The following is a 15,579-nucleotide window of genomic DNA, read 5'->3' as shown; positions in this document are numbered from 1 at the left end:
ATCCCAGACAACACACTCCTCTTTCATAATGGGCAGCCAACCGGCCTTGGACCAACTACACAACAGAAAGCCAAGGTTTTTGGACCGCCTCATAAAACCCTTACTTTTGTGTACTTGTTGTGCGTGTCGTGTGGATCTACCTTCCCAGTGCTCATCTTTTGGATGTTGTCGCAGTAACACAATGCTGATTTCAGTGTGCATAGCATGAGGGATGTGTATGTGTGTGTTGCACAGACTGACAAACAATGGGACCATCAGGAAACAAAGATTTTTAATAAATGAAAGGATACTAATAAATAAAGGAAGAACAAATTGTACATTTCAAATGAAAATTCCAAAACGTCTAAAACAAATGTCAAGTACAGTACAGTACCATCGCACAAATTATTAAAAAAATAACAAAGAAAAAACATCCCCTCCCAGCCCTGAAACATTTACAAATTTTCTTAAAAACCTCAAGAAGCCAAACATAGACATGGTATAAAAGCATCATACAGTAGAGCTGTCATCTCTGAGTATAATTTACAAATTGACCGAAGGATAAATACTCGTGGCGGATCTCAAAGGTGGGAGACGCATGTGGGCTCGCTCTGCGTTGCGACGCGGCAACGACATGTGCTTCTCCACGCTTGAGGTCGCCGCCCCCTTTCCCCTTAGTGATCAGTAACAGTGATGAGGTGAGGGTCAACGCAAGTTCATCAATCCATCGGGAAAAAAACTCACAAAAAAAAACAACCAAAAAAAAAAACAAAGAAACATGTATAGGTGAGTCGTGAACAACTTAACGATAATACTTAACAATAATAGTCCGTAATCTGTATTGGTCTCTTCTCCGGGTGCCGTGTGTAATCATATACAATATAGTCAACATAATCTCTGGCCGCGGGTATGGCTACATCAGGGTGGGGGGGGGGGGGGGGGGGGGGGCATGTGCCGAAGAACAACCAACGCTCCGCTCCATCCTAGTGACCGCCGCCGTCAGTGGCTCGTCGCAGCCCATCGCAGTGACTCGCCATCGTGGCTGGGGGCAGGACGTCCCGGATCAGTACGGGGAGAACTTCTGTCTCTCGGGCTTCTTCATGCAGGCGGCGGAGGAGATCTTGGCGGTGTAGGCGGCCAGCGGGTTGTGCGACGGGGGCGCGCTGACGGCCATGGCGGCGGGGGCGGGACTAGAGAGCGTCAGGAAGGGCATGGACTTGACCCCCAGCAGGCCCGACAGGGGCATGGTGCCGTACGGCGTGCCTAGCATGTGGGCCGGCCCCAGGGTGCCCATGGCCGTCAGGGTGGGCCCCGGGGAGCCGGCCGGGGACGGGTGCTGCGGGGCGAAGGCCATGTTGAGGTCCACCGAGGCGGCCATGTTCGCCGCCTGCGCCGTGGACTTGGCCGTCTCTAAACTGTCGGGGGGGCGGAGCGAGAGAGAGAGAGAAGAGCGGTAGAGAGACAGAGGCAGGGTAGAGGATAAAGGGTGATCGTGTATTCGGTTTGAAATTCGTTTCGGAAGGTGATGCAGGTAGCGGATCCCCAGATAGTCTAACTAACCGTCTACTATGTGACCCATATTACCTACCACTACCAAGACCTCAGCCACACCAGACCATGACCTCTGAATGTAATACCCAAACCAAGACCATTTGTAACTTTAGACATCAAAAGACAGCATAAATGACGCTGTCTTAATCTTTAACAATCTTCAACATTATGCTAAGACATTGTTAACCTTTCATTCAAATGTCAACCGTTGAGACACAGAGCGTAATGTAAATGTCAGAAAAATGAATTTAATCTCCAATCCCCTACACAACCGAGGCTTCAAGTTCTATTTAATTTCAATACTTTGATAACATCCTAGCTGTTGATTTGTCACGCTGTACTTGGCCCTCGGCCATCCTCAAAAATGTAAATAAGTGTCACTCTGGCAAAAGCCAGATCGTAACGAGATGGTCTCACGATTGCAATACAATCAAAAACAAAACGACGGTATCGCATTACGTCGATTGCAGCCCGACACCACAAAACACGACACCAATCTGGCATCTGTCATCCTTCAGGCACTCTAGCCCCATCAAGTATCACATTCTAACCCTGAGGCTGACCTCCGATCCAACCGTCCCTCCAGACAATCGCTCCCTCACACAGTGAGGAAGGCAACACGCGCTGGTGAGCCGGCCTTACCAGGAGGTGATGAGGTACTGGGCCAGGTTGATGCTGATGGGCGTGCCCGTGATGGTGACGTGGCGGTCGCTGGTGCCATCTAGCTGGCTGCCGATCTTGATCTGAGCTCCAGACACCTGGCGGATCTCATTGATCTTGGTGCCCTGGCGCCCGATGATTGATCCGATCAGCTGGAGAACAACACAGGGAGGAAAGGTAGAGAGGGGGGGAGTGGATAGAACCATCAGCATACAGTGGAGAGGGGATATATGGAAACGATAAGAGCACTCTGCAGGGCACAGACCACAGTGAAAAAACACCTGCCAAAATGCATTATATACATATCTATAGCACAATACCATGCTTAACATCGTTGGGATACATGGATACCACAGAGTGAGGTTAAAGAACTATATTAATATAATTTCTATATTGTGATACAAGACCTATTATTGTCTGGGTTTTCATGATACAGACCACATGTCTGTCTCCTTTTGTTTTCAAAGCTGTATTCCAGTCAAGGAATACAGCTTTGAAAACAACCAGCAGGTAAATCTCTTTACCTGCTGGTTGGAATACTATCATATTCACATTACAAAGACAAATGACATGCTGAAAGGTGTTTGTGATTTTTTGAGTTAGGAATCAGCTAGAGAAACAAGTCGATGTAGAAGTAACATCAAGAACTAAAGAACCTTGAATGTAGACATTTGAGAAAAAAATGTATGTGTACACTCAAAGAAATGTGAGTTTAATCTACATTATACTGTTACCACAATGGACTTTCAGTTCCCCCCCCACTACCCCTCCTCGCTTGAAACGACAACCGCAAATAGTTCTCCTTCTGAACAAACGTAAGAAGCCCCAAGACACGCCGAAAGCATCTCCATTCCCTACTTTTTATAGAGTTTGACAGATGGGCAAACAGATGGGTGGACAGAGGGACAGACAGACAAACAAACACAAAATCCAAAATGGGAACCTAGCCTTCGTGACAGACAGGAAAAGAAAAACAGCCATGTCTGTCCACCTCGGTTATTCTGATAAAAGTGTCTCATCGAAACAAAACAAAAACAAAGAAACGTCCACATCGGAAACCCTTTCCAATGGGGTCTTGATGGGGGCATGGTGGCTCTGACTGCATACTCTATGGGGCAATGAGCATGTCGTACCGCTGCACTCAGACAGTATGCTGTGTGCTGTAGCACGCTCATCCATCATTCATGTTGAGGGGTCCTCTCCCCCCCCCCCCAGAGTCCTCCCTAATTGCAACTGCGTGTGCCGTGGTAAAAAGAAAAAGGCGGAGACGAGAGAAGGCACATTTGCCTCTCATTCATCTAAGTGGCTAAAAGGTTATTGATTTCCTTGAGATGTGGTGACTTCCCCAAAACAAATCGCTTCCCAAACTACCGAGATGCATCTCATCTCGACCGCTAATGGGAGACGTAATGGAAAAATAATTCTAAAGCATAAGGAACACAACACCAATGTCTGGAGCGGGCGAGGGTTGGGGTTTTAGGCTAAGAGCGCTTTGGAAGAAACTGCCAGCACTTTTATTATGGTAGCCATTAACACTATTTTGTAAAAAAAATGTTGGGGGGGGGGGGGAAGGGGGTATTATTTCTCGACGAGGGTGGCAGCCAGTTGAGAACCAACAGATATTTCCCCACGCTGGGTCCAGACGATTATCTGCCCTGAACCACTCCAGCGTGATGGCCTGGGGTATCAGTCTAAGTGGAGGGTGTCAGGGAGCAGTGACAGCAGCTATGCCGTTAGATAAATAGTAGCAGGGCAAGGCTGTGATGAAGTACTACTTGTGTGTGATTGTGGGTGCGTGTGCGTGTGTGTGTGTGTGTGTGTGAGTGTGTGTGTGCGTTTCTTTATATTAGTAATGATGGCTACAGCCATCATTACTAATATAAAGAAACGCACACACACACACACACACACACACACACACTCACACACACACACACACGCGCTGTACGCAGGCACCCGCTGTCTCTGCTGCTGTCCTCGTCCCTCTGCATTCCCACAGCGCGTGCCTCTCCTCTCATGCGCGCCGCCTGTTACTCGGCGTCTAATTCTCAACAGGCCGACCTGGTCGGTCCGCCCTGGCTATTATTGGCACCGTCGATTATTCAAGGGGGGGGGGGGAGGGATGGGGAGTGGTGGAGTGGGTTGGTGGGCGGGGCTGTGTGTAGGAACAGACCTTGGCCCGAGCCTAAAGATCAACCCCTACAGACAATAGGACCTCCGACCAGGGGCGGAGAGGCGGGGGGGGGGGATCTCCTCTGGACGCTGGCCTTTTAGAGTCAAGACTGTCCGTGGATAGTCAGCTGTCAGCAGCACACCCACTGACCGCGGCATGCCCTGACACGCACGCACGCACACGCGCACGCGCACGCGCACACGCACACGCACACGCACACACACACACACACACACACACACACACACACACACACACACACACACACACACACACACACACACACACACACACACACGCCCCTGGACAAACAATGCCCTTTACCTCCAGAATAATTATGAGGCCAAATACACACACGGTGGGCAGCTGCTTTTTCCCCTTGTTTTCGTTTCCGACAGAGGTGGATGAATAACACAGACACATGAAAGTAGCGCCTCCCGGAATTATGATGCGTCTATAAGCGCACACATTCTCCTGGCATCAGGGCCGCAGGGCTGGGCCCGGGTCTTAAACCCAGCAGTGGCCTATATTTTATGATAGTTATTGCTGAGGCAGTCGTTTGAAAAGGACACAGGAAGAAGGATGGTGTGGCGCGAATGTCACCATTTTTCTTCGGGCGAAAACCCACGCCACGAGTGGAGTACAGTATACTGCTGACTAGGGGGAACGCGGCCTGCCCCTGTGTGCATGTGTGTCTGCATATGGGTTCATGTGTATTTGCTTGAGTGTGTCTGTCTGTGCATGTGTCTGAGTGTGGGTCGGAATATGGGTTGAATATGAGTCTGGATGTGTGTGTATGTGCTTCGTTTGCATATGCTTATGTGTGTGTGTTTGTGAATCTGTGTGTGTCATATGTGTAGGTTTACATATTTCTGTGTGTTTGTGTGTGTGTGAATGTGTATGTATGTGTATATTTACATATAGCTGTGTGTGCATGTGTGTGTGTGTGTGTGTGTGTTTGTGTGCGTCTCTGAGTCTGTGTGTGTACACCATATACTTCTCTCAGCCCCCTAGAGAACAGGGCTTGTTTGTGTGGTGGTTTGCGTGGTCCTGTGCATGCCAGCTTCCCAGTGGGGCTTATGCTGTTTTAACTAACAATCAGTCACGGCTACAAGTCCTCCCTCCTAAACAATGAGTGGAGCTCCCAGCTGTCTCTGTCACACAAAGCCCTGCACACGGCCGCTCTTCTGGGTGGTGTTGAGGGGGGTGACCCCAGCATGGACACACAACATATCATTATTATTAGTAGCATCTTATTATAAGAACAATACACGTTGAAATAACCGCCGCGGCTCGAAGTTACAGCGTGTACGAATCCTCTTCAGACATTGTACTTTTACAGAACAACGTTTGGAATCCAGAAAAACACGAAAAAAAGAAAAGGCGAAAAAACATAAGATGTAGTGGGATAATGATGGAAAGGTGGCGTATGCAAGGGGACCAGGATCCCACACACTGGGAGGAGGAGGAGGAGGAAGAGCGAGCTCCTTGACAGGTTAGTTTAGTAGGGGCTGCTCTGACAGCAGAGTGCTGAGTCTAAGTAGGTCAGGGACCATGAGAGGATTTAGCAGGGTCCTCGCGGGAGAAACCGCCGCACTGAGACAATGATGCTGCGGAGGGATCCACATCGCCGCGGAAACGCTCCACTTTAACCCTGAGCGTTTAGTCCGAGGTTACGGGTCTGTGTCTGGTGCCGCGTCGCTCCGGAGAGAGAGATGCTTTTTTTCTTTGAAGTTCTGGAGCTCAGTCACCTGCTGCATACTGTGACGTATGACACGCGCACCCCCGCTTGTTTACCGGAGGAAAGAAGACACGCAAACAGCAGAAAGGAGGATTTTGGAGTCACACAGCGCTTACGTCGTTGGGAATAAGAAGCTCCTGAGCAGCCTGGGAGTTTGAATCCATGCCTGCGAAAAAATAGAGAGTGAGAGAGAGTGAGAGAAATGAGGAAGAAAATGCATAATTGAACCCTAATAATTTACACATTGCGACATTCACGCCGTGCCACAAATCCAGTTAATTATGTCATGAAGTCAGGCATGTGGCCAATCACAGCCTCTTTACCAAATCCTTTCAAAGTGACAGCTTGCAAGATTTTGCAAAGCTGCTCATTTACATTTTGGTATTATACATGGTGCACGTTTCTTACTTTCTTGCATGGAGAAGAAGCATCCCCATATACATCCCCTATACAAACCCTGGATTGTACAGAGTATATTTATAATATAAATGGGAAAATATATAGCAGCGGACACGTATGATCAGTCAATCCAAAAGATGTGCAGAAGTGAACTCCGCAAAAAATACCCCCCCCATGAAAAGAATAACCGAAACTCAACCAAAAAGGGAATGATTCATACTCGACATTTCAGAAATAACACAGAACCGGTCGCAGCCTGAATCGGCCGGTTGGTTGAGGTCATGCTATAATAATGAACCATAGGCGAGGGGGGGGGGAATGTTTGATAGCGCGGCGGCGGCTCGCCGCTGTGTCTACTGTAACATACCAGCCTGTCTGCTGGGAGGCCGTGGGCACATACCTGGTATAACAGTGGGAGCAGGCTGGCAGAGGGGGCTGTGGCTCTGCTGCAACGACAGCTGATGCAGCTTGGCCAACTGTGGAGCGAGAGAGGGGGACAGTATGACTCGCATGCAGCTGCACGCAGAATCATCCAGATGAATCGCGGCCCCCCGCACACACACACACACACACACACACACACCAACAGAGGAGAAAAATACCCAATACTGCCGTTGCTGTATTAGAGGATATTAGTCATATTGATGCAAACGCCTCAGTTGGTACCTCTGAATGTGGAATGCCGTATTGGTTCTGCACAGTGTAGGCCTGTGGAACAGAGAACCTTGTGTTAGGTACATACCACTGTGAAAAGAGACACACAAAAGAGAGAATCATTTATCTATGACTTGGAAGGATTTGCTGCGACACAAAAATAAATAATAGATAATAGAAAGAAACACTCTGATATAGGCCTTTGCAACTACTGACTCCAATATATTCCTGTAAGAACTCCAAAAAGAAAAATAGGGTGTGGGCACCCATTGTGTCCTGAATTCTACACCGTATATTTATCTGTATCGATGAAAGCTGTGTGTCTGCCTGCCTGCCTCTCTGTCTGTCTATCTATCCATCTATCCAAATCCAAAAGTTTTATCTAATCTTCCTCTCATTGTCCAGGCATCACCTCCTCCTCTTCCTCCTCCTCCTTCCTGTCATTAGTGAGGGTGGTTCTCTCTCTCTCTCTCTCTCTCTCTCTCAGCAGTCATGTTCAGGACAGACAGTAGCTCTGCCTGACGCCACGGGCCTGTCTAGCGTAACCACTCCATACCATGATCATAAATCACAGGGAGCACATACAGCCCATTTATCTGGGATACTTAATGCAATACAACTGTCTTCCTTGCTCGAAGGAACAGAGACGCCCCAACAACACTAAAAACATGTTCAACACTGTACATGCCCCAGTAGTTTCAGTCGAACCAAAGTAACCACACTGAGGGATTGGTCTTCTTAAAAAGACATCCAAATAATACATATCACAGTGCGTGCTATGGACAGTACATGTACATATGTTGTAATAACTAATTTTGTAATACAGATTGTAGTTCACATTTGTGACTCAGCAGTGAATATTCCATCCATGAGACTCCTCCTATCTTTCCCCAGTAAGTGAGATATAAGTAATGTAGGTCTTAAGAGGCCGTTATGAGTGGACTTGGTCCTGAACAAAGTGTGTTTGTCTCAACTGGCTCAGCTTTAAAGAGAGACAGAGAACGGGCCAAGGGTGTATGGTGTGTCTGTGTCTGTGTGTGTGTGTGTATGTGTATGTGTGTGTGTGTGTGTGTGTTTTGGGGGAGGAGATGACGGCATCATGTTTCAGCCGGGGCTGACGTCTCTGGCGGCTGAGTGGAACAATGGCAGTGGCTTACGTTCAGCTGTTGTTCTTTATTGCAACACACACACACACACACACAAACACACACACACACACACACACACACCCGAGGGACCAGGGGCCACTTCGGACACAACACAACACACTCCTGCTCACCCTGCTTGCAGCGCTTATTGTTGCCCTGTAATCCCCTTTATTCATAGATATGCACATCATTCCTCACACCCTATCTATATTAATATCTATCTAAAAAGGTCTGGATGGATGCATGACACGGTGCACAAAAATAAATGAAGCACAAACTCACACATGTGTAGTGGCTGCGGCGATGGTAATACTACTATAGAACACTATATAGAATATAGAATACTGCTATAGAAGTACTGTGTCCTAAGCTTTAAGTACCGAGTACAATAGGACTCACCTGCTGGAGGTCAAGGCCCCCCTGGGTGACGGAGTATAACTGGTGGGGGGCAAACTCTGCCGCGTCAAACATCTGCAAAAGCACACACGTATACACACACACACACGCGCGCACACACGCACACACACACACACACACACACACACACACACACACACACACACACACATGCACATAAACAAGCATGCACAAGACACACAGATGCACACAGAGACACACATATGCACACATACACACACACACACACACACACACACACACAGAGACACACGTTAGTCCTCAACTAAACAAGTATGTAAATGTGCAAAAAGTGATACATCTATATATAAATAGTCATATTTATACATAGATATATCACTAGTTAAGATAGGCATGCCTGTACATAGGCATGAATCAAGCCCTACTTGATGGCCATATATATAAATATAGGATGTCCAAAAAGGCTATCTCCTATAACTCCCATAACTAACACAGTTATGAGTAACTGTGTCTACCCTCAGTTCCTCTTTCTGGAGCTCCGAGTGCAGACGTGATGCGGCCTGATAGGAGTCCTCCAGGCTATGAGTCATCACCAGCGCCTTCCCCCTTCCGCTCTATTTTCCTCATTTGAAGAAGAGTACACAAACATCCCCTAACACCGAGCCACATTTTACGCTTTCTTTCATCCTCCATTTTATCCTCATGACCGGAAACTTGCCCCTTTCGACTTCAACATCCTCTGATTATTGTGAGAAATATAAAATACTGCTTCGGGGCTGAAGCAGACATCTAACTGCGATGGGGACAGGGCCAACGGTGTAGGAGCTTCTGAGGGACATGCAGAGGATGCAGCCGCATCAGGGAGTCAGGGAGAGGTCTGTCCCCAGCCTGGCTAGAGCATCTCAGCTCTACCTACCAAACTCCACCATCGACTCACGCTAACCCAGATTCTGCAGAATACAAAAATAACAATTGCGTCCTCCGAAAAAAGTGTAGGAATCTACAGAGCAATCAAAACAGTTTTGGACGGTGGAATATTTACAGAAAGCTTCAACGAAAGAATTTCTCAGAGGAGAATATGTTTTTCTTTATTTCCAAGGGATTCTGCGAGGGCAGAGAGAGCAAAAGCATCACTATATTATTGAATGTGATAGGCTGGATTTTTTTGAACGATTTAAGGCTGCACCCATATTTGGAAATCAATGGCTTCCCAGCCAAGGCCAGACTGATCATTTGCGGAACGCACGCTTGAATATCTGGATGGTCTTGCGAAGGCTAGAGCAGTCCACGTGTACAACGGGCCTTGGGGCAGCAGTAAACTACATCCTAATAATGTCCCCCTCATAGTCATCCAAACTAATCTTGTTACACAAGGGGTTGGCTGCCTCCTAATCTAAGGGGATAACAATTGAGGTGGTAATGAAAAGGATTCTCTCTCTCTGCCTCTCTCTCACCTGATTGCCGGAGATGAGGAGGGCAGCGGGGGATGGGCCCGGTCGGTAGGGGATGGTGGCTCCCTTCGGAGGAGACTGAGGAGGAGAAACACAAGACGGAGGGGCCTGGGTGGTGAGATACGTGTTTATCCAAACAATACACAAGGAACGATTCACTTTAAGAACCTTTTTTATTCTCTCCATAATCTTCCTTTTCTGTATCTATTGTTTGGACTTGACTGATGTGGTTCCAGAGCTTTCTATAAAGCTCTTTATCCACTGATGGTTTTTCATTTAAGCTTCTGTTAATGCAGTGACACTCGATCCATATAGGAGAAACTAAAACAACATTTGATGCATTGATTTGCAAGAATTAACATGGTATAATATGCATATGAGTTTCCTCAGTCGAATGCCTTGGCGTTGCACTTTTTGCGTGTGTGCGTGTGTGTGTGTGTGTGTGTGTGTGTGTGTGTGTGTGTGTTTTCCCAAAGTGTGGAGCATCATTTCTATGAAAGTAAACACAGCTGAGTTTGTGCGTGTGCGGGTGCATGTGCGCGTGTGTGAGTGTGTGAGCATATATGTGCGTCTGTGTGTGTGTTTGTGTGTGTGTGTGTGTGTGTGTGCGTCTGCGAGTGTCTGCGCGTGTCTGAGCGTGTGCACGCATGCAAAAGTGTGTGTGTGCGTTACTTTGCATAATTTATATCTTGGAACCAAAAGCAAGGACCCGCTGGTGAGGAATCCTAATGAAACATGCAAGCCTTTGAAGACGCAGGCCTGGAAAACTGGATCAAACTAGCAATTAGTCAGTCAGGTCCAGCTGCAGTGGCAAAAACAAAAAGCTCTTGTGTGCTGCTGTTCACACACCAGGAGAAACTTGGCTGAAGGTTTATCTTCGCCAGCTCTTCTCCTACCCACACAGACACTCTTTACTCAAAGGTCAGTTTGGTGCTTTCGTGTAACGCTTTTGGTTATCAGGTTGTATGGTTCCTTATGTAAATCATACACATGCTCAGCCATTCACATCAACGCACTTTGTTGTTTGCGAGTGGAATGTCACAAGGATTAGGGGGCTTTCTGAGCATTTCTCAAGACATGTTTAAGAGGGAAGGTGACTAATAACCCCTATCTCTATCCAGCAGTGCCCAGTCTTTAAGCCAACACAATGCCCATAGAATTGTATTGTCTTTATTTGAATACCTCCAGCGGTGGATTAAAAACAGTGCTCATATGACTACTGTTTAAAGAGGCACTGCTAACAAAACAAATTAGTAGTAATTACACTCTTGTTTTATATTAGGCTTTTTAAAACTCTTTAAGGGTCTCCCTATTTTCCAAATGTGTGTTCTCATCACAATTTTCACAACAAAGAAAAACAAAAAGCTAACAAAGATAGAAAGAAGAAAATCTATTTACTCTCACATGAAAAAGTTGTTGTCCAAACAGGACATGTTAGGTACTGAGGTAGAAGAACAGTCAGACAGATATATTAGATGGCCTACCTCCAGGATTATGGCACAGATGAGCTTGACACACTGGATTACTGAGTCCTGAGTCCCAGATATCGTCACCCCTCGCTCGGTAGAGTTGGGCAGCAGATCCCCCGCCACCTGGATCTGTGCTCCGGTGCTCTGAAGAGAGAGGAGGAGGAGGAGGAGGAGGAGGAGGAGGAAGAGGAGGAGGAGGAAGAGGAGGAAGAGGAGGAGGAGGAAGAGGAGAAGGAGGAGGAAGAGGACGTTGTTATTGTAGATGCAGTGTATGTTTTAAAGGATTACTCTGATCTACAGATAACTTCAGACAATCCACTGTCTGTGGAGCCTGTTCTCAATTCAAAACAGAGGCATTAGAGGCTTTGTACCAAAACAAAAACAAAAACAAACGGAAAATTGAACAGATAGCTGGCCAGTGGGTTGAGATATAACTTTATTATATTAGTATTTTAATGATTTTCCAATAGTTTCCTGGTCGCTTTTTTAGCAACAGTTCAGATATGCATTTCATGTGTAAACCCAGACTGACAGTGAAGACATTATAGTACTAAGTGTGTAAGGTTTTGTGAGTGTGTCTGTGCAGGTGTGTGTGCACGTGCAGGTATGTGTAAACGAAAGTGATTGTAGAGAAAGTTTGTCAGTGTGTGTGTGTGTGTGTGTGTGCACACGTGTGTGCATGCGTGTGAGAGAGGGAGAGTGTGGGTCCATGCCTGTGTGTGTCCTCGTGGATGTTCATGTGTGCACGAGTCTGTACCTCTCTGATCTCCTTAATCTTGCCCCCTCCCTTCCCAATGAGGGAGCCACATTGGCTGGCGGGGATGACGAGCCGAAGGGTGACCGGGGGCTTGGAGCTGATCGTCCCATTGGCCACCAGTGTGGTCAGATCCTGGGAGCAGACAGAGAGGCAGAGCTGGTAAATATAGCGGCGGCGTTGGTCACTTACATAGAGAGACTAATATAGGCCCAGCGTGGAGATGACGGAGAATATAGCATTAACGATTGAGGTTTTTTTTGTCGTTGATCGAGCATTGACATCCAGGGACCTTTTGAATTTTTAAAACCTGTTCGACACGTTATTATTAATGTTTTTAAATAAGACATTTAAACAATAAACCTAGTTATTTCTGCTTGATCTGTGGTCCAGTTCATTTACAAATAGTCACTATTCCAAATATTGCATAATATATTGCAATCCCCAAAAAAGATCTGAAAACCTGGCCATTGTGAGCGGTTTCCAGTGAACAGCCCTCTGGATACAAGAGGACACACGCGGGCAAGCGGCTGTGAATGAGGTCACCAGGTTCTCACCCGACCGCGCGTGTGTGTGATTCTGACTTTGCAGGTGGTGCGGAGCCCTCTAGCCTGCACCATGGGCGGAGTTTGAACTCTTAATGAATCAACACAGTGCGTGTCACATCCTTTGAAGTGCAAATTCATCTCACTTTCCCTCTGCCCGTCAGGGGAGAGAGAGAAACTCCTTGGCCTGAATATGAGCACAGGACCAAAAGCTAGGCGCACACGTTTTTAAAAGCAATGTGACTGAGATCATTGAGAACAGCGTGCCAAAATAGAGAATAGACCCTAGACAAAGAGTGCGATGCATGTTTTCTTTCCCTTACCCCCCGGGAGGGATTTAATTTGACATGTAGGTGAAAACATATCTCTCCAGTAAGTTTCGGCATTTGAATGCTAAGCAGCGTGTCTATGATGCACCCTCTGATGTAGCTCTCTGTTGAGTTTCTATATTTAGTGAAGGGCCTGATTAGGCATCTCGTATGCCTTGACTTATTGTATCTCGCAGAGCATCGCAGTGCTCTGGGCACACTCGGGCAAGATTTGATCTCAAAATACACGGCTCTTCTAAGCAAGCGTGAATCTTATCCCGTGTGCTTTCCTGTGCCGTTGTCACAAGACAGAGGAACAAAAAAGCAAAGCAAATCTATGGGGAAATTGGACCCTGAGGTGATGCAAGCACCCATAACAGAAAGGAAGGTCTTCCTCTAAATCCTCAGTGTCTGTTGTGTTGAGCGTGTGATAAGACCTGTGTACATGGGCGTGGTACAGGTCTTATTAATTGCTACCAGAACACAACACCTGCGCATTATTGGCCTATTTTACGCTTAATTTTCAAACCGCCTCAACGACGCAATTAACTAAGATCACGGTGGGCTGCCTAAATCAATGATAGCGATTTTCCAAGACGTGAAATAAGTACACCAAAGTAGCCCAGAGACAGCCACTGTAAGCCCCCCTGGTCCGTGATAATATATTGTGTGCAGAGAGAAAAAAAAGATGCTTTGCGTGCAACAAGCAGTGGACCGATGGCCAGAGTGGATATGGCAGCGGTAGCTCTTGCTTAATTAAAGATGTCCGACATACATCGCTACGTGCAGCGCCACGCGCAGTTGGTGCGCTGACATGTTGCCATGACAACCCCGAGAGTTACAACGGAAGGTGAGGCTGGGGAGGTGAGCGTTTGTGAGATCTTTAATGAAGGCCGCTCAGCAATCCAGCCTGCTTGTGTTTACGGAGCGCCAACAGACAGGGAGCAGGGAAGGGTATTCCCTCCCCGTACCCCGGCCATTTGCCACGGCGCTCTGACGATGGCACCTGCTTTCATCTTCATAATTAATTTGTCGCGGTGGTGGAATCACTGTGGGGATCGCGGCGTATGAGAGGGAAAGCGCGGGCTTGGAGACGAAGAACATCAACAGATTTAATCATTAAAGCCTATAAATAATGCGCTGCTTTCTGCCAAGGAGAGTCAAGCACTGATCCAAATTCAATCTCTAAACTGCTTCGTCGTTAAACCCCCCCTCCCTCATCTGGTGCAGCGACTTCCAGCGTAACCACTAAACCGCACATTCAGACGGAGTCTGATGTTATTCGCATGTGATTATACCACAGCTCCGGTAAAACGTATATATCTCCCAACTCCATCCACTTCCATACGCCGTGTCATCATAGAGCACATCAAGGAATGCATACGCAGCAAAAGGTATTTTCTACTTCCGCCCCGGAGTACGGCAATCAGGGAGGATAAAAGCACATTAGTGGTAATGGGGCGTTGGGATGAAGGGAAATGGGATCCCATAAAGAGGAGAGCACAGCCCTCCTCGCTCCCATCACTGATGATCACTCTCTCTGGGCCCCACCTCCACTACCTGGCGAGATGCGTTCGACAAACTTCAGTCTTTTTCTCCCGGAATCCGATCACCAAACGAAGTAAGAACACATATTGAAGTTATAACCGTCTGACCGAACATGGGCCAAATCAATCCCTGTGTTGGGACGGCGGTCGATTTGTGAAACATGCACCCGTCCCTCCGCCTAACCCCACGAGCACACCCACTCTGCCCTCATGATTGATACATATAAAAGACATACTAGAGGGGAGCTGAAGGTTGAATCCATCCCATAATAATAACGGCAATCACCTCCTCCAGTTTGAAAGTGATCATGGTGAAGGCCCTGAAGACGCTGTCGGTGGAGCCCGTGATGGTGATGATCCTCTCGGGACACGAGCCCTCTGATATGTTGACCCGGGCTGTACTCTGGGGAGGGAGGGGTGTGGGGGGGGGGGGGGGGGGGGACAGAGGGAGAGGGGTGCAGGGGTTGGAGGGGGGGCCCGGATCAGTTAAGGGGGTCCATATTTGTGTTATTAATATTTCACCGTGGTTAAGAAGAATCAAACGTGCAGCCAAGGTTTTTGAAAAGAAGGAGGTAAAAAGAGAGTGAGTGTGAAGTTGGAAATAAAGGAAAGGATGAGGCTGAGGGACAGAGAGAGAGAGAGAGAGAGAGAGACAGAGAGGGACAGAGAGAGAGAGAGAGAGAGAGAGAGAGAGAGAGAGAGAGAGAGACAGAGAGGGAGGGAGAGGGACAGAGAGAGAAAGATAGTGAGACAGAGTGAGAGGGACAGAGAGAGACAGAGTGAGATAGCGGGAGAGGGAGATGAAATCGAAGCTGGAGTTAG

The 15,579-nt window shown here is 47.5% G+C and overlaps 1 protein-coding gene across 1 annotated transcript in view; it reads right to left on the bottom strand.

Moving 5' to 3' along the window:
• Positions 1-1,042: 1,042 nt before the first annotated feature.
• LOC307079886 (poly(rC)-binding protein 4-like) overlaps positions 1,043-15,579 on the bottom strand; it is a gene marked incomplete at both ends in the record, with an annotated part of 18,550 nt that continues 4,013 nt past the window's right edge. Inside the window, 10 exon segments of the mRNA XM_079742387.1 lie at positions 1,043-1,394; positions 2,173-2,342; positions 6,221-6,270; positions 6,904-6,979; positions 7,170-7,211; positions 8,705-8,776; positions 10,138-10,212; positions 11,619-11,747; positions 12,361-12,492; positions 15,044-15,160. Coding sequence (XP_079598513.1) covers positions 1,043-1,394; positions 2,173-2,342; positions 6,221-6,270; positions 6,904-6,979; positions 7,170-7,211; positions 8,705-8,776; positions 10,138-10,212; positions 11,619-11,747; positions 12,361-12,492; positions 15,044-15,160 — 1,215 coding nt within the window.

This window comes from Pollachius pollachius (genome assembly GCF_949987615.1).
Source record: "Pollachius pollachius genome assembly, chromosome: 8".
Classification (NCBI taxonomy): domain Eukaryota; kingdom Metazoa; phylum Chordata; class Actinopteri; order Gadiformes; family Gadidae; genus Pollachius; species Pollachius pollachius.
Note: the sequence above shows the minus strand (reverse complement) of the source record. Positions and strands in the feature narration are given on the sequence as shown.